Raw genomic sequence first — 19750 nt, 5'->3', positions numbered from 1 at the left:
TGTTCAGAGAGTTGTTGCTATTCCTTTCTTTGATCTCCTGTTGAGTTTGTAGGTGTTCAGAATGGTTTGATCCCTATCCAGCTGAATTCCTGAGAGGAGACGAAATCCAGGTCTCCTACTCCTCCGCCATCTTGCTCCGCCCCGGGAATATTGTCCTTTTTAGCACTGATGAGACCAAGCTGTAGGACAGTGAGATGATCTATAAAGAGGCAGGTGGCTGGTAGAGTAGACTCTCTGTTCTGTTCCCCACACCAGGGGATTATCAACATACTGAAGGAATTTTCTCATTGACTTGTTTCATAGCCATTGAGAAAAAGAAAGGGAGTGTATACTAATGCACACAGTGGGAGCAGGAGAGAAAGAAAGGGAGTCACATAATTTTTTTGTGTGATCTGTCTGGTAGTCAGCATCTAATAAGAGGATTCCTCTGACTATTTACAGGAGTACCAATGCCAGTCCTACAAAAATCAGATCAGCAGTGATTGCATTGCCTTAATTCTGTTCTTTTCATTCCTTCAGTTCTATTGTGTCTCTTAAGTTCCAGGCTTTATGCTATACCCCAGGGATAATCAGTTGGTACCACCCTGCCAGGTTGGCACTGAAGGCCCACGTCTAACAGTTACCTTAAACAACATGAAGCGATTCTGGTGGAGCTGTGTACACAAGTGAGGACACAGATGGATCTGCCTAGGACTGAGGAGTGTGATATTGGGGGGTTTTATTGTTGAAACTTTTATATTCTAATTTTTTTTTTTACCATGAAAACTGAAATTTTAAAAATACACTACTTTCATAATTGGGGAGGAAATAAAAATTAAAAATCTTTTTCTGGGGAGATTAAGGTGCACTTCAAAAGTAAGAGGACTCTGAAGGATGAATTAGATTGCCGGAAGAAATGCAGGGGCATCAGGCAGAGAACACAGTACGTGCAGAGACATAGAGGCTTAAAGCACCGGAGTTCAGAGTGTTTAAATGATCTAGAATCTAAGTGCCCTTTCCTTAAGACAAAGGAAAAAGGCTGAAGATGAACTACAGAAGGTAAGGTGATGAAGGGCATTGGCCAGCTCTGCTGAGGTGTGTGGGCTGTGGGACAAGAAACTGCCAAGATAGAGGGAGAGGAGTAACATGCTGTTTGGGAGCTGAGTGGGGGAAAATGGGCTGTGGCAGCAGCCAGTGAGGCTTTGGCATCCAAGCAAATACGATGAGGGACTGAACCATGACAATTGCAGTGAGAACTTGAGAGACATTTTAGTGGTACAACTTATTTGAAATAGTAGTTTCATATGGCTTTCCCAGTGAAATGTGTTCCACTGACCGTTTGGAGCCCTTGTATAAACTAGAGGGACTATGTGGAAGCTCATGGAGCTACTAAGAGCCTCCACTGAGGGCGCCTGGGTGGCTCAGTTGGTTAAGCGACTGCCTTCGGCTCAGGTCATGATCCTGGAGTCCCGGGATCGAGTCCCGCATCGGGCTCCCTGCTCGGCAGGGAGTCTGCTTCTCCCTCTGACCCTCCTCCCTCTCATGCTCTCTGTCTCTCATTCTCTCTGTCTCAAATAAATAATAAATAAAAAAATCTTTAAAAAAAAAAAAAAAGAGCCTCCACTGAAAAAAGGAATGATCCATGGAAGGTATTAATAGTATACTTTAATCATGTGAAAAGGTAAAGACTTTCTGGAATAATTGCCACCTATTAACTTGAAAGGGATTTTGCAGGAGAAATCTGCATTGACTGCATGTACCCTGACTGGGGAGTGGCCCCATGTCCTCCATCTGACTATGGATACCTCTTTTTGATCTGGAAAATTTGGTCCTTGTAATGATAGAAAAGTTTTGTTTGTATGCGGTTACTTCTCTGAAATTATCTATGATAGTGTAATTCAGTCTGTGAACAGAAAAGATCAGAAATTGGATGGTCTGATTTGGGAAGTAAAGAAAGCCCATTTGTGAAGTGTTCAAATAACGGACTGGACTGCCCCTTGGGAGAGGCTTCATGGAAAGGACCCAAGCATCCAGTGACCGAGTCAGTCACGTGTTCAACAGTTATCAAGCATTTCCTGTGTGTCAAGTACTGGGCTAGGCATCAAAGAATTCAAAGCCCAGGGAGTCTCCTCACTGCTTTCAGGGGACTTCAGGCTAGTAGAGGGAGGAAACTCAGTTTAAGTGTTAGAGATGCTATGATAGAAATCTATAGGTTATGAAGTTGGGAATAGTTGAACTAGATTCAAACCTGAATTGTCTTCCAATATTGCATGAAGAGGCTTGAAAACGGACCGTGAAATCCTGTAGTCATGTATGTGATGTGTAATCACAGACCAGCCAAAGATATTTTTATTTCAGTCTGTCTTTTCTGTGACTTCTAATCTTTGGGTGTAGTTGCGGCTTGCCTATGATTTTCAGCACCCCCACAAAATTCTTAAGAGTTTCCAATCCCACTAAATACACTGTAACTATTAATGAGGAGTGCTGTCTCTGAGGAGTGGGATAACAGGGAAGGGAAAAAGCAACTTCTACTTTTTGTTTACTTAGGTCTTGAGGCTTCAGGTTTTCGGTTTTCCCCACCCATGTAGCAGACTGCTGCCTGCCCCACTCCTCCTCCCGCCAGCCCCCCTATCCATAAGCCAAGTCACACTACAGCACCGTCTTCAACAATAGTAACCAACACAAATGTGGTCAGAGGAAGCAGTAGGGGTAAAGAGTGAGAGAGTGGGACATTGTGTTAGCATGTAGGATTATTACTCACATGTTATCATTACTGTGCACTCTTTCTAGAAATAAAAATTTGACATATTAAAAACATGGTTCAGTAATAGTGTTTTGGTTTTATTCATAATTTTCCACACTTGTATAAAGTATCACATAAAAATGCTTTAAACAAAAGAAGTCTTTGGGGAATTTGAATGGCCCAAAGAAATGTGAATGTTTAAAATTTAAGTTTTTTAATAGACCAGGAATGTGTTCATATAACTCCGCTACTCTTGGCAATAGTAGAAACCAATAAATTATTCTACTACCTATATCTCATAAAGTATTTGTCAAAAAAACAAAATGAGATCTAGATATTTCATATATCACATACCTTTTATTTGGAAGAGAGGCTATTTGGTAGGAATGTTGGATTTCCCAAAGTTTTTATTATCTTAATACAATCCTTGAATTAGGTGAAAGTTAAAGGGTAATTATTTATAAGTTAAATGTAAATAATAGTTTGCAGTTTATTGTCTCTTGCTATCTGACCAGTTGTAAACATGGGATAACTATAAATAATGAGGCTGCTTTATCTGAACTAAACAGTAATGAGACTGATGTTAGTCAAACTGAGTAGTAGGCATTAGTAAAACTAACATTAAAGAAATGGAAAATACTGAGGTCATTTTCTAGTTCTGTAAAAAGGTGTTACCTTACACCGTTAGCAGAAGAAAGGACATGAGTGAATTCATGCCTTAATGAGATGTTTGTAAATTATAGAAATTAAGGATATAAAAGATGCATATGGCTTACTGGCGGATCATTGATTTAGTCTGTTTGTAAAGTGTCCCAAATATGGAATTTGCTTTTGTGTCTTACAGTGTAAGCTTAAGGAAGTTATTTTCAGCTATACTTAGAATTAGTCTTCCTTTTTCTACATCTGGCTATTGATCTTTGGTTTTTCTCCTTTTGTCTCATCAGATAATATTTTTGCAGACTCTTTTCCAAACTTCATTTGAGTATAGTGCATGCCAGTAGGCTGTGTTATGCCATGCATGATTTTCAAAATCCTGAAGTCCTATCCCTGACTTTTTTGGACCAGGTTTTTTTCTCATTTGTGACATTTGTGTAAATAATAGCACCCAACTAAAATAGATATGAAATGGAATTCGTAAAAATGGTTTTAGGAATATTTTAGAAATTTAAAGTGCTAAAGAAATATTAATATGAGAGTATTTTATGCAGTTTATCGTAAGTGCTCAGAATCTTTTTCAAGAAAATAGATTCTCCCGTCTGGTGGTTCCTATATCTTTTCTGTGTACAAGATTGTCACCCCTTTTTTCGTAACACACACACACACACACACATCCATTTATATCCTGAATCTAAGATGAGTTAAGCTCAGAAATGCATGGATTCCCTAGCTCTAGTCTCAAAAGAGCAGTGGACTGTTATTTTTGTAAACACTGCTGAATTTAATTTGGCTGATGTTTTTGGAGTTATATATAATAATGAAGTGACTATTGGTTTATTTTCAGTGTAGGTAGGATCATCTCCCTTGTTATTTGGCATTTTTATAACTTCTTACCTGATTTTCTTATCACCATCACTCTTGGGTCTTAAAAATCACATTTTGAATAGTAAGTAACTATACATTTTAGGTTTCTATATGATTTTTGAAATACACTAGAAAATTGCCATCTGCCTGAATATATTTTAGAATAACGAAAGAGATACAAGTGTGAGGTGACTTCCTGAAGGGCAGGCAGCAGCACTAGAACTTACTCCCTTTTCCCGAAGGTCATTATAGGTCTGGGCTAATTGTAAGAATTCACATCTGAACCCAAACAGCCTGTCTTCATTCAGTTAACCTGACAGATCCTCAGGATACTGGTTCTGTTCAGGAGCTATTTCAGGACATTAGTTAGGTGTTTTCTCCTGGGCTGGGCTCAGGACAAGCTTTACATGTTCTTAAACCTAATTGTATTCCTGACACACAGAGAAACAGATCCAGACCATTTCTCTGACTCTGGAACAACATCGATTTCTTGATGTCTTTGGACTAAGGTGGGGTCTAAGCATAATCTCCCACGACAGTTCCAAGTTCATTTTGCTTTGAATTCAGACCAATTTCCATAGTTTCCTAGAACTAAATTGGCTTCATTAAGTAATTTGACTTATTTCATTTCTCAGAAAGGCTTTTTTTCCATACCAGTTTATGTGGTTGACATTTGCTGCCTCCTTACATGTCACTTTTGTTTTCTTACATGTTACTTTTAACAAATGTGGAAATGTAGAAACTTTAGGAGTCTTAATATAGGACCTTCTTATTAGACATTGAATCTCATTCACATAGAATTGAAATGACCTCAGTGGAGGGATGGTAGAATTTAATTTCTCATAGGCTTAACCTTAAAAAATTAAAGAAGATAATGAAACATTAGGGAACATCTTTGTATGTCTTTGTTTATAGGAAGATAAAATATTCCTAACATTGTTTGATTGATAAGAGTTATGGGGGAAACAAGATGGATGTAAATCTGGAGTTTTTATTTTATTTTTTTATTTTTTTAAGATTCCATTTACTTATTTGACAGAGAAAGAGACAGCGAGAGAGGGAACACAAGCAGGGGGAGTGGGAGAGGCAGAAGCAGGCTTCCCGCGGAGCAGGGAGCCCGATGCGGGGCTCGATCCCAGGACCCTGGAACCATGACCTGAGCCGAAGGCAGACGCTTAACTGACTGAGCCACCCAGGCACCCCTAAATCTGGAGTTTTTAAATGTACAATAATTTGCCAGTAATTGTTTCCTATAATCCTGTATCTGGAATCTGGCAGAGAATAGCTGGCGCACTCAAGGGGACTTGGAGAGAATTTACTGAAAAGAGCTTTTTACAAATGTGTGGGAAGAGGGGCGCCTGGGTGGCTCAGTCGTTAAGCGACTGCCTTCGGCTCAGGTCATGATCCGGGAGTCCTGGGATCAAGCCCCGCATCGGGCTCCTTGCTGGGTGGGGAGCCTTCTTCTCTCTCTCCCACTCCCCCTGCTGGTGTTCCCTCTCTCTGTGTGTCTCTCTCTGTCAAATAAACAAATAAAATCTTAAAAAAAAAAAATGTGTGGGAAGAGTTAAGAGAGCTAACAGGATCATCAGTGGAGGGAGCCATTTCTGTCTTGAGTCCTGTAAGAGGAGGAAGAAGGAGCAAAAGCTGGGAGAAGGGCCATGCCATAGCAGCTCTGGCCAGAAGTGGTAGAATGTAGCCACCACCAAAGCTGCCGTCCCTTGGGCAGGAAGCAGAGAAAATTAATATCCAGACCTTGGGGTACCTGGGTGGTGCAGTCGGTTGAGCATCTGACTCTAGATTTTGGCTCAGGTCATGATCTCAGGGTCCTGGGATTGAGCCCCCATGTCGGGCTCCCCACTCAGCACAGAGTCTGCTTGTCCTTCTCCCTCTGCTCCTCCTCTCTCTCTCTCATAAATAAATAAATAAATCTTTTAAAAAATATTAATAATACCCAGACCTTTCTCTCCTCCAGCTCTGATGCTCTGTTGATGCCCATTGAGCAAACCCAGCCAGAAATCAGAAGGCAAGGGAGCCTGGGTTGTGCAGTCTGTAGAAGTCAGTGTTGCAGAGCACAGAGCAGGCTAAAGAAAAGGCAGGGATGAGCCTAGAGGGAGACTGCTTTGTACAGCTCCTGAGTAGGAGAGCTTGAGCGTCATGTACTTTGATTTGGAGTTGCTCATTTTACGTAGGAGTTGGGCAGACCTGGTCAACATCTGTGTTCCTCTTTTAAATTAGAATTTGAAGTGTGAAAATTTCAAGTGATGCATCTTCATTATATTCCACACTATTGCCTAATATTTTTTCTCCTGTCTCTTCAGATTACAATTCCTAGACCCTCTGTGGCATCTACACAGTCTACTTCAGGAAGCTTTCACTATGGTCAACAGCCAGAGAAGAAAGACCTTCAGCCTGTGGAACCCACCGTGGAACTTTATTCTCCAAGGGAGAACTTCTCTGGCCTAGTTGTAACAGAGGGCGAACCTCCTAGTGGAGGAAGCAGAACAGACTTGGGGCTTCAGATAGATCATATTGGTCATGACTTGTTACCCAATATTAGAGAGTGTAACAAATCTCAAAACCTGGGACCAAAAGACCTTCCTGACCATAACAGACTGGCTGTGAGAGAATTTGAGAGTCTCCCGAGGGAAACCAAAGAGAAAAGCAATCTTCTAGGGTCAGATAATGAAGATGAGAAGTTAAGTAAAGGGCAGCATTATATTGAGATCGCCTCCCTTCCAGGAGACTTGGTAACTGCGGAAAGGGATCACTCAGCTACTACTGAACTTCTTGATGTGACAAAGACACAGACTTTTAGTGTAGTGCCAAATCAAGACAAAAATCATGAGATAATGAAGCTTCTGGCAGTTGGAACTTCAGAGATTTCTTCACGAGTCATTGACCCACATGTTGAAGGACAGATAGGTCAGGTGGCAGCAATGCAAAAAAGTAAGATATCTAAGGATGATGACATCAGGAGTGAAGACTTGCCAGGTCAGCAGGGGGACCTGTCTACTTTTTTGCACCAAGAGGGTAAGAGAGAGAAAGTGGCTCCTAGGAATGGAGAATTATTTCATTGTGTTTCAGAGGGTGAACATTGTCCCCCATTCCGGAAGGACGTGATTAGGTCATCCTTTGTAACTAGACACAGCCGAATCCCTGTTTTAGCACAAGAGATAGACTCAACTTTTGAATCTTCCTCTCCAGTCTCTGCAAAAGAAAAGCTCCTCCAAAAGAAAGCTTATCAGCCAGACCTCATCAGGCTTCTGGTGGAAAAAAGGCAACTCAGGTCTTTCCTTGGGGACCTCTCAAGTGCCTCTGATAAATTGCTGGAGGAGAGACTAGCCACTGTTCCTGCTCCCTTCTCTGAGGAGGAAGTCTTTGCTCCCTTTTCGAGACTGACTGTAGACTCGCACCTGAGCAGATCAGCCGAGGACAGCTTTCTGTCACCCATCATTTCCCAGTCCAGAAAGAGCAAAATCCCAAGGCCAGTTTCATGGGTCAACACAGACCAAGTCAGTAGCGCAACTTCAGCTCAGTTCTTGCCTCGGCCACCACCAGGGAAGCCTCCCACAAGGCCTGGAGTGGAAGCCAGGTAACCTTCTGTGTTCCTACTGTGTTAAGTGTGCAGCGTTCGCTCTGTGTCTGCTTGATTATGATACGTCAGTGGCTTCCTTTCTCTGTTGCCTGCTTCTGACGATCTGTTTCCTTCCCTGCCTTTCCCAAGCCTTTCCCAAGTGTAGAAGAAGGGGTCATACTGATCCAAGTTCATTCTTAGCACTCCCGCTTTCTAGCAGTATGACCCTTAGTGGTTTGGGGAGGATCGAATACGGTTGCATACATGTAGAGCTTTGTGCAGGGCTTCATTAGCATGCAACCAAGGTTACTTTTCTTCTAGTCCATGTTAACTAGATACTCAGTAATTTTCCAGCTTTTTCTAGTCAGAATCCCATTATAAGAGATGTCATTATGATGTCAAATTCTAGTGAAAAAGACTGTGACCATAATTTGATGAATGGGTCCTGGTCACAGTGCTGTTTATTTGATTATAATGAATTAAACAAACACAAAAACCCTACAGGCAGTTTCCCTAGGTCTGATGACACAGCCATACATAATAAAAGTATTACTTTAATACTTACTATATGGTATATACTTGTTTACTGAAGTATTCTCATGTATAGTTGACCATAGGGTGATTATATTTTAAAGAAGAGGGGAAACGATTGGGAGGTGTTAAACCAGTTAAGAGTGCTTTCCTTAGAGAGTCATTACTCATTCCACAGACTAGAAAGGTCTCAACCCTTGGAGAAGAATGAGAAAAAGGATGGCCTTTGAACAAAAACCAGGTGAAAATCAAAGTACATGAAGACCATAGCCTGTTCTAGATGGTACAACAATATGGATTATTGTTATGGATTCTGAAATGTGTTAAAGTGAGATTCTATCTGTATCATTACCCAGCAGAACTTGCTCCCCTTAGCTAAGTTTAGTTCTGAGTTGCCATAGGGTTTCAGGTCCAATGTAACCAAACATTGGATTTGAAGTGCCGGTGGGACTAGACTTCCACAGGAAGAATGGTGATGAGTGAACAGCAGTCATTTGAGACATTTTAGAAAGGTGATTCCATGAGCAGTAGCCACACATCCCCTCTTCCTTCTGCTTGCCCTTTGTATTTAATAAAGATGCTGCAATCTGTGGCTTGAGCTGCTTTGGACTACAGCAAACAGATCTGGATTATCACTTACTACTTAGCACTTCATGTGTCCCTTAAAGGTGGCACTTAGCAGCCAAGCCAAGCTGGTGGCGTTGTGTCAGATATTACAGAAATCACCAGCCTGGGCCTCATCTGGGAACTCAGAGGTCACTCAACTTTCCCACGTAGGTCCTGGCACAGAAGAATTCTTTTATTCCATTCTTTGTATTTTACTATAACATCTATGAGGGTAGGCTTAACCAGAATGAGTTTCATCATGTTAGAATAAGTAGATGGTGGGAAAGGAGGAGGAGAGAAAATTCAGAGAAAAAATCAGTAGCTGTTGCTGACCTATGATGGAGATGATGGCTATTTATGCCCCTGCATCCTGAGGGACTAATACAGCCTTGGAAGTTCTTTTCCCACTCCCTTCTTTAAGGAGGGGCATGTCAGGAGTTTGAAGTTTTGTTGGGTTTTTTTTTTTTTTTTTATTTGAGAGAGTGAGCGAGCATGAGCGGAGAAGGGCAGAGGGAGAGGGAGAAGCAGGCTCCCCACTGAGCACAGAACCCAACATAGGGCTTGACACGGGGCCCGATCCCAGGACCCAGGATTATGACCTGAGCCAAAGGCAGACGCTTAACCGACTGAGCCACCCAGGTGCCCCAGCAGTTTGAGGTTTAAATTCTTTAACTGAATGAATGTTAGGCTGAGACAGAAAGACATTTAGGGCAGAGAAGACACTGATACTCATATGGATATTCTCTAGATTTAGAATTCTAAGGCCCAAGCTCAGTTGCCAGTAAGACAGGGCAATCGGTCTCCAAACCCAGCTCTCTTGAATCTCAGACTATTGTCAGGGACAGAAACTGAGGCCCAGAGAAACCAGTGACTATGCTTTCCTTTTGCAAAGTGTTAAATGAAGTTGAAATATACTTCGATCTGTAGTTCCTGCTGTTGGTGAGTACACTTCATGTTGTGGGGTTTAATGTTTGCATATACACATGCCAAATTTCTGTCGTGGGAGCCTTAAACTAAATGGCTTACTCTGTCTCTCACTTACTAACATGCTAGAGACGTTTCATTAAGTTGATCCTAAAATTAGAAGAACAAACATGCCAGGGTGCCTGGCTGGCTCAGTCAGAAGAGTGTGCGACTCTTCATCTTGGGGTCATGAGTCTGAGCCCCATGTTGGGTATACAGATTACTTAAATAAAAACTTAAAAAAAGAAGAGGAAACATACCATAGGAGGAAAGGGACTAACAACACTTACGTCCTTCTGAATGGCAGTCAGCCAGCTAAATACTTTACTTGGGCCATTGTTCTTGGTTGCTCAGTAATCCTGGGAGGTAGATAACATTCCCATTAAAAGCTAGGAGCGGTTACATGCACTACTGGTGAGAATGTGATTTATGCAGCAACTATGGAAAACAGTATGGAATTCCCTCAAAAAATGAAAAATAGAACTACCATCCAATCCAGTAATTTCACTGCTGGGTATTTACCCAAAGAAAACAAAATACTAATTCGAAAAGATATGTGCACCCCTATGTTTACAGCAGCATTATTTACAGTAGCCAGGATATGGAAGCAACGTAAGTGTCCACTGATGGATGAATGGTAAAGATGTGGGGGAGGGGGGGATATACATGTAATAGAATATTGCTCAGCCATAAAAAAGAATGAAATCTTGCCATTTACAACATGGATAGATTTAGAGGGTATTATACGAAGTGAAATTAGAGAAAGACAAAACCCAAATACATATAAGTGAAATCATACGGTATTTTCACATTTACGTGTGAAATCTAAAAACACAAAATGAACAAGCAAGCAAACAGAAACAGACTCATAAATACAGAGAACAAACCGGTGGTTGCCAGAGGGGAGTGGAGTGGGAGGGATGGGTGAAAGAGGTGACGAGGGGGGCAGGGAGTAAGAGGTATGAACTTTAAGTTATAGAATAAGTAAGTCATAGGGATGGAAAGTACAGCAAAAAGAATAAGGTCAATGATATTGTAATAACTTTGTACAGTGACAGATAGTAACAAAATTTATCATGGTGAACATGTGTAATGTATAGAATTGTGGAATCGCTGTGCTGTATACCTGAAATGAATGTAACATTGTATGTCAACTATACTTCACTCAAAAAAAAGGTGGGGGGGAGGTTAAGTAATTTGTCCAGGCTCTTACAACTGGTGTGTGAAAGAGTAACTCTGTTTCCAGTGTTCACTGACTTGACTCGCACTATATACGTTATCATTAGGACGCTGTGACTTTCCGGACACACTTGAATTAAAATGAAAAGAATTCTTCTCTGTTCTTTTAAAGGCTCCGCAGATATAAAGTCCTAGGGAGTAGCAATTCCGACTCAGACCTTTTCTCCCGCCTGGCCCAAATTCTTCAAAATGGATCTCAGAAGCCCCGGAGCACTACTCAGTGCAAGAGTCCAGGATCCCCTCACAATCCAAAAACGCCACCCAAGAGTCCAGTTGTCCCCCGCAGGAGTCCCAGTGCCTCTCCTCGAAGCTCTTCCTTGCCTCGCACGTCCAGCTCCTCACCATCCAGGGCTGGACGGCCCCACCATGACCAGAGGAGTTCATCCCCGCATCTGGGGAGAAGCAAGTCACCTCCCAGCCACTCAGGATCTTCCTCCTCCAGGAGGTCCTGCCAACAGGAGCATTGCAAACCCAGCAAGAATGGCCTGAAAGGATCCAGCAGCCTCCACCACCACTCGGCCGGCACCAAAGCCCCCCCAGGGAAGAGTAAGTCAGCTACTAAACTCAGCAGATAGGAGCTGGGCTGCATCTCTGTGAAAGGTGTGAGATCTTCCTCCTAAACCTGATGCATGTGTGGCCCTGTACTGTCTCTAAAAAATCAGTGTTGATCTTCTCTTGCAAAAGAAAGTAACATGATAAATTATTTATAAGAAGACATAAATATATGATAAGGAATTACCTAAGGCAGGCAGCAAGCAGGTCAGGGATCAATGCCTTTGCATAGGAAGGGGCAATCCAGCAAAATCCATGGGGGAGATTAAATGAACTCTCATTTTTCAGCTGCCTTTGAAACAAAAGAGTTGACGGTAGGAAATGGAATGGAATTTTAAGGGGTTTGGCCTGTTTTTTTAAGGCATTGTTAAAGATTATATAGCAAAAGTGAAATTTCTTGTTTTAATATTTTCATTCAAAACTTCCCAACCTTAGAGAGTCAGAATTGCTCCGATAGGAGGATATGTAACCAGTCTGTTGCTGGGGAGCCAGTGCTCATATCCCCGAGGCTTGTGTGTGTTTACTGGTGTATTGAGAGTTCACACCTTTACTTTGCCTCACTCCTACTACCCTTCCTGGATTTCAGTTTTTAAAGTTATCTCCCCAGATGCAATCTCCCTTATTTTAACAATGCATTCTAATATGCTTTTAGCAGCACATGCTGAGAATTTCAAGTCCAGTTGTGTTTTTAGTCCCCTAATATTTTTCTGTGGACCAGAAAAAAGTAAGTTAACAGTTCTTAACTCGGTATATTTTTATTGTGAAAAAGAGCTACTGAAACTTAGGTAAAGGAAGGAGAAGTGGAAACAGAGCTTACTGCACAGGCATTAGAGCTTTGGGGACAGAGGGACAGGGTGGGGTGAATACCCTTCAAGACAAAAGAAACCTCTCCCCCTCTGTTTCCTCCTTGTGGAAGGAAGACCGACCAGAGTAGACCTTGCTTTCTTAGGTCTTCTCTCCAGTCATCCTGACTGTTTGCAATATCAACCTCCAAGATGATACCAGGGAAGTATAATGCTGTGCAATGTGACTTTATGCTCTTAGAGATTTAGAAAGAAAAACAGAAATCAGGTACGTTGTTGAGGCTTATAATCCTCAAACTTTGTATTTTATATACATTTAGCCAATAAGGAATGAGTATTTGGGGAAATAAATTTAGGCTCAATATTTATCTTTTAATGTTTTATTACCTGCTTCTCCTGTGCTTTAGTTTGAATATTTGGGCTTTTGGACCTGATTTCCTTGTAACCTCAATTTATAAAGCTGCGAGGAGGAGCATATTTGTTCTAATTTCACTCTTCTGCTAACAGGAATCCGGCAAAAGTAAATTATGCTAGATTTTTCAAATGGGCTCTTTTCTACTCTGTAGGTGTTTTGTGTTGTAAAGACCTGATTGAGGTCAGGTAAATTGGTCTGCTTGCTGTTGAAATTCGCCTTCTAGCAAACATCTGTGCTTTCTCTTTGACCTTGTGTTTGCTGCCAAATCTAATATGGTTGAATTGGAAAACAGGAAAAAAAACAAACAAACAAAACAAAACAAAACAAAAAGTATATTTCCTCACCAAGCAAATACATTCTAATGCTGCCTCAAAGCTGCCCTGAAGCTGCACTGAACTTCTCTTGTTCTCTTTATCTGTGTTGAGCTTTTTAAAAAAAAAAAAAAAAAAAAAGAACAAACCGAAACTCCAAACACCTATCAAGTCCTATACGATCTCCTGTAAGAAATGTAGCATAGTGTGGAATCTTAATTTCTCTCCGGTTTCAAGCACTACAGAGGAATGCAATAGATAAGACATATTTGCTGTTTAACTAAAGCAACTGTAATATTGGAAGACCAGTCCTTCTGTATGATATTTGTATAATAGTTGCTATAACACTACTTGCATGTCTTCATGGTAAATGATATAAATATTTATAAATATATAGAGAAACATATGCTTATATAAACTCATTCTTTCTCATTCTCCATTTGTAATTTCAAGATCACAGATGGTGAAATTCCTTTTTATTGTGTGCCTCGCATACACTTGGGCCTTGCCTGTCTTCATTTTCTGAAAATATGTTCTTGGCATGGGACACTTCAGATTCTTCTTGCCTTCTTTGTGTATAATGCAAGGGTTGGCAGCCTTCAAGCCAAGATAGGTTATTTAATTTTCACTTTTAAAAGATGTTAATAGGAGAAAAAATTACCGGGTCAGGCTTGTGATACTGGCTCAAAAATTTGTCACATTAATCACATAATTCTGTCCTTATGGTTAAAGGGGATAAGCTGGGATGATAATCATGGGTCTGATATAAATTGATTTAAAGAAAAAAATCTCTTAAAAATTGCCATTTTACATTCCTCTTTTCACCTCACTATTTTTTGGATGGTGAGGGAGTAATCTACAATTAAGGAATTAACTTCTTTTTTCCCTTGTATTAGCTAAATTGTGCTAAAAGTAGCCAGCTTTAAATCCTGACCCCTGTCGTCAGAAATGCGCCCTTCATAACCACTGGAAAAGCGAATGAGGTTATAGTTGTGGTGTGTGTGTTATTTCTTTTTTTTTTTTTTTTTAAAGATTTTATTTATTTATTTGACAGACAGAGACACAGCGAGAGAGGGAACACAAGCAGGGGGAGTGGGAGAGGGAGAAGCAGGCTTCCCGCGGAGCAGGGAGCCCGATGCGGGGCTCGATTCCAGGACCCTGGGATCATGACCTGAGCCGAAGGCAGACGCCCAACGGCTGGGCCACCCAGGCGCCCCGTGTGTGTTATTTCTTATTGGTATTTCTTTTCTAGCAGTCAAAACAGACAGTGATGGCAACATGGCAATTGGGTGTTTTCTCTCTCTTGGTTTCTTCTGTTTTTCTCCCAACTCTTCCACTGTGTTGCCCCCTTTTCTAGATGGCACCTACGAACTCCATATCCAGAGAGAAATAGCCTCGGTGTATAAGAATACTTTATTTTGCATGTAGAGGAAAGAGTTAACCAAAGATGTTTCAGCTCTGATACTTTCAAAAGAAAACAGACTAGTTATATCATATGTATCAATAGGTCTACTTAAAAGTACTATCATATAGAGATTTACTTATGGTTTTTAAAAGCATAGTTTGTGCTTTTAGATGTTCAGTGTCTTAGGCTAAAAAGAGAGAAGTTGGCAGCCCTGAGCAAAACATTTTTGGCACAAGAATTTTTTATTATGTTTTATTTTAAGGTATGATACAGAGAATGAGTTGTTTGTTGCTTTAGTTCCTTTTTTTTTTTTAATTTATTTTGGGTTTTTTTAGTGATGGCATATTTCAGATTTCAGTGACAAACATAGATCATCCAAGTAATTTTAAACCACTTTGGTTATTTTACCTAAGATGAGGGACACGGCCATTAATTAAAGTCAAGCCAAACTATACTAAAAGTAGTATGGGGCAAAAGTCAAAACTATCTTTTGAAAATCAAGTGCCTCCTGGTTTCTCCTCTCAAGGCACGATGGCAACCCTAGTCATACTTGCCTTTACCCTGCCATGTCTAGTCTCTGGAGTTACTTGGGTGGAGCAGAAAATGGATTCGCACCAGCTCAGTCCCTGTAGACAGCATTCTTCTTACATTATGCCGCCAAATCTCCAGGGTATACAGATGGGTTGAAATATTAGTATTTCACCTGGTCATCTTTTGCACAGCATCAAGGCATTTAACTTTAATGTAGAGCGAACAAAGGAAAATTGGATCATATCAAATGTAACCTTAAAGCACAGACTGTAAACATCTTTGAATGGTAAGTCTCAGGCGAGCGCTGTCATTCCCACCTCGGTGTGCAAGCTGGTCTTGCATTTCTTAAGTTGCATGGTGCGAAGTGAATGTTTTTTTGTAACAGTTACCAAGTCAGTCCAGTCCTAGATAAGTAGCAACATGATAATTGATACCCACTGTTGTCATTATCCACTTTGTATTATTTGCTTTAAAATACTAAACAAATCCCGGCTGCTTACTGATTCAGTGGACTACTCGTGCAGTATCTCTATTCAGCTCCTAGCCACTAGGGGAACTTGAGGCTCTTTGATAATCATCATAGATTCCTTCCAGGCCACAGATTTTTATGCAGATGTTTCTATGGTTGCATTCAGTCTACAAGGAAAAAGTGTACATTGGTGCATGTTTTATAAACCAACACACCGATAGTTAAAACTATAATTAGTTTTCCTGTACCCGATAGCTTTGAATTAAAAACAGATGCTTCTTCCCTAGAGGATTCTTTGTTCTAGGAACTACATTCTTAATCTAACATTAGAAATTGGCAATAGGAGAAACAGGATCCAGAATTCAGAGTTAGGCTTAGGGGAAAAAATGCATCTTAGTCTGGCTATTTGGAAATATATTAATTTGTAGATAAGTCTAGATTTAGTCTTGGAGATCAAAGTTTTCACATTTTAAAACTTTGTTCATTTCTTTGTATCTATCAAAACATGGCGTATGTTAGAGAATCACTTCTTCTGTCATGTTCATGTATTTTGGAATTAAGTTGTTTGCATTCACTTTTTTATATTCTGCCCACTTCTGTTTATGTGCATTTACCACAGATGTGCTGGGACTTTGCCTAAAGGGGGACATATTTTGGCACCTGTATCACTGAGGAGAGCTAGAATGGTTGATGACAGCGGACTTACTCAACTTGCTTGAGTTTGGGTCTGTACAGTTTATTTGCGGAAGAGTTACTTATCTAGGTTTTCACACAAAAAGTATTACAGGATTAAGGTATGTAACCACTATGGTAGTCCCCACAGGTCAATAGTCACCCGAGTCCTGAATCCAGAGGTGTCGATTTAGAACTTAGAGAAGGGAACGTGCAGCAGCTGCAGCTCCTCAGACCACACGGGAGGACGTGGTGCATGGAAACCCCCAGGTGGTGGTTCGGACACCCCACTCCCCTGCTGTCATCTAGGAGAGCTCTGGGGTACACTGGGAGGATGGGGGAGGAGTGTGGAAACATCTGTCATTGGATTTTCTCAATAGCTGGGCTGCCCCTTTGGAATTAGGGGAATGTTAACCCAGATAGTCTTGGGAGCCTACAGAATCTGTTATCGACAATGCAAGGGAGATGTGCAGGAGGTGTTTGGGGAAGTCCTGTAGTTCTTAGGTAACTCCAGGACATGGAACTAGGGTCCCTATGAATTTAAAGGGGAATCTGGATGCTGCACACCTCAGTCCCTGAGAAATCCTTGGCTGGACATGAAATGATGACAGAGTCTTGGCCCATCAGTACATTGTCTAATTGAGTTGTGATAATCTGCTCTGACTTTCAAAATGTAAGCTGGATGTTTAATTATTCCCCTTGAGCAAATCTGGATCAGAAAATGAAAGTATGGGACAAGATCAAGATCACTTTGTGGTTATACCACGATCTCAAAAAACTGAATAACCAGCAAGTAATGATTTAGTCATGTAATGATTTGCATATTTCCTTACACTTTGCTGGATCTTTGGTCTGAGGAGACATGTAAAGAAGGTGAAGCCTTTTCCTTCAGGATCCTGTGGAACTTGAACAGAGCCTGCCTGTTAAATTGGAAGTGACAGTGTGGGCATTGTACGTGTCACCAGTGATGCTGCTGTGTGTCTTCGGTACCCCTGGGCCAGTGGTTCTGGGTTCCTCGACCTAGAGAATAGGATTCCATGAGGCAGATCTTTGAGCCCGTGACATAATTTTACACACTAATGATAGGAATTTTACCTCTCTCTTCAGTTAGTTTAATACTGTTTCATATTGTGTACAGAAGTGTTCACTCACCCAGCTAAAAACATTGAGTAAACCCTAGTTTTTAATATACACTATCCTTGCCATATGACTCTTTCTCCTCACCTTAGAGTACACAGTGTAAAATCCTTAACAAATGCATTCACAGCATTTCCCCATATTTGGAATCTGGGCTTTGTTCTTCATTCACCCACGATAAAAAAAGTGACCAGGGCTTGAATGTGATTTATCTTAGGGAGCAACCCCGGGAGGGGAAAGCCCTTAGGACTTTTCAAAACTATTTTCTTTTTAAATGATTCACAAGATAGATAAATTAGTTCACTAAGGTAAAAAGCATTCAGAAATACAGTTAAGAAGATGAAAGAAACACAACACTCTGCCACTTGGGGCTCCGAAATTGGACTGAGTGAATTGAACAAAGAAGAGAACTGATCAGATGACCCATGCTTGAGCCCACACACTCCCTCCTGCACAGTTTCCGTCCCCCTCCTGACTCCCATTCCTAAAATTGCCAGCGCTGATTTCACTGGGTCATTTACTTACCGATTTGCAGCTTTTAGGAAAAAAGAGGGGGAGACATCTAGTTTTGACTTAGATACAATTCTTGAAAGTTATGAACTACTGGCAGCTGTTACAACAGATTGAACCACAAACCAGAAGAAGTCTCTTGTTGAGCAAAACCAGTAAGTTAGGATAGAAGACTAGTAATCCCACAGTTTTTCTCCCTTTCTCCTCCTCTTCATGAAACCAGAGTGATACGAAGTTGCTCTTTGAAATACCTCCAAAGGTATTGTATTGTCGTTTTCCCTCCAAGCAGCCCTCTTTATGCATTTTTGCTCAGGCAACCAAGGACATAAGAGTATTGGCAGAAACATGGAGTGCTTTTGTATAGGCCATCTGTACATAAAAGTGTAATTATTTATTTAATTTTCCCATTTGTATCATACTAAAGCTTTGTACAGTGTTTTAAGTTCTGTTTTAAAATTATTTTGTATTTTATTTTTATAATCTAGTAATAAAATCTTCATTCCGCATGCACACTCTAGTTCTGTTTGTGTGATGGTTTGCTTTCAAAAAGGGAAAATAATATTTTTCTAATTTAATAAAGTTATTGAATGCACCAGAGGTTACAAAATCAACAGGGAACAGAAGATGTTGCTATAAAATGCAGTTCCACATCCAGAAGTGACCTAGAAAAAGCAGCACTGGACTAAATAGAAACTAGGTGTTCGGAACCCCTGCAGATAAAAGCCAGAGTTCTGGGATACCAGGAGATGGTTCCCCACGTAATAAAACTGAAGGTGAAGTAATAAAACTGCAAGTGCTAAGGGGTGCCTAGATGGCTCAGTTGCTTAAGCAGGTTAAGTGTCAGACTCTTCCTTTCCCCTCAGGTCATGATCTCAGAGTCCTGGGATCGAGCCCCATGTCCCGCTCCCCGCTGAGCGTGGAATCTGCTTGAGATTCTCTCTCTCTCAAATAAAATCTTTAAAAAAAAAACTAAACTGGGGATGCCTGGGTGGCTCAGTCGGTTAAGCGTCTGCCTTTGGCTCAGGTCATGATCCCAGGGTCCTGGAATCGAGTCCCACATCGGGCTCCTTGCTCAGCTCCCTCTGCCTGCTCTGCCTGCCGCTCCCCCCTGCGTGTGACCCCCCCCCACACCCTCTGACAAATAAATAAAATCTTTAAAAAAAAAAACTGGCAAGTGCTAAGAGCTCCCTTTAAGTCCTTCATTCTCTGGCTGAAGGTACTTTCTCCTCTGCAGGAAGCGCTAGAGTCATTCCTGTTCCCCACCACCCTCTCCTGTCCACCTGTGACCTTCTTTGAACCAGAGGAAGTCTCGGGAGGCACTCACATGGGCACTGCTTCCCCCCCACCTTGTGCGGTTTGACCTGGAATGTTAGGGCCATCTGTCTTTCCCCGCCTGGTTTCCCCTTCTTGATCTCTCAGTGAGTAGCAACATCCAAAGAGCTGCCTATCATGTGTTTCCAAATAAGAGAAATTAAGAAATAACTCGAGAATGTGCCTCTTAACATTTCAACTGCAAAGCAGTTGAAATAATAACCTGGTGTAAGGTAAAGATACAGACAGGTGATTCTGTGGGCACCTGAGGCACTTTAAGGGTTGCGGCCTGAAGATTCTAAAAATCGTCCTTGCAAGAATTCTTAGGTCTTAAATGGTCGATCAGTTGATGGTGGCTGCTGGAAAACCAGTGGATGCCCACGAGCCAGGGCATAGAAAACTCAGCCTTTGAGAAAGACAAGGTCAGAGGTTAGGCTAATTTTATCCTAACTTCTTTAGGGTGGTGACGGTTGAATAG

At 41.2% G+C, this 19750-nt stretch overlaps 1 protein-coding gene across 1 annotated transcript in view; it reads left to right on the top strand.

Annotated features, from left to right (window-relative positions):
* Positions 1-18478, top strand: part of TTBK2 (tau tubulin kinase 2) — a 103094-nt gene extending 84616 nt beyond the window's left edge. Inside the window, exons 13-14 of the mRNA XM_081831853.1 lie at positions 6562-7835; positions 11269-18478. Of these exons, the coding sequence (XP_081687979.1) occupies positions 6562-7835; positions 11269-11731 (1737 nt within the window). The 3' untranslated portion in view covers positions 11732-18478. The remainder of the gene's footprint in view (positions 1-6561; positions 7836-11268) is intronic.
* The last annotated feature ends 1272 nt before the right edge of the window (positions 18479-19750 follow it).

The sequence above is a fragment of the Leptonychotes weddellii genome, chromosome 9 (assembly GCF_054177405.1).
Source record: "Leptonychotes weddellii isolate Sample4059 chromosome 9, ASM5417740v2, whole genome shotgun sequence".
Classification (NCBI taxonomy): Eukaryota; Metazoa; Chordata; class Mammalia; order Carnivora; family Phocidae; genus Leptonychotes; species Leptonychotes weddellii.
This window is presented reverse-complemented; position numbering and strand designations above follow the sequence as displayed.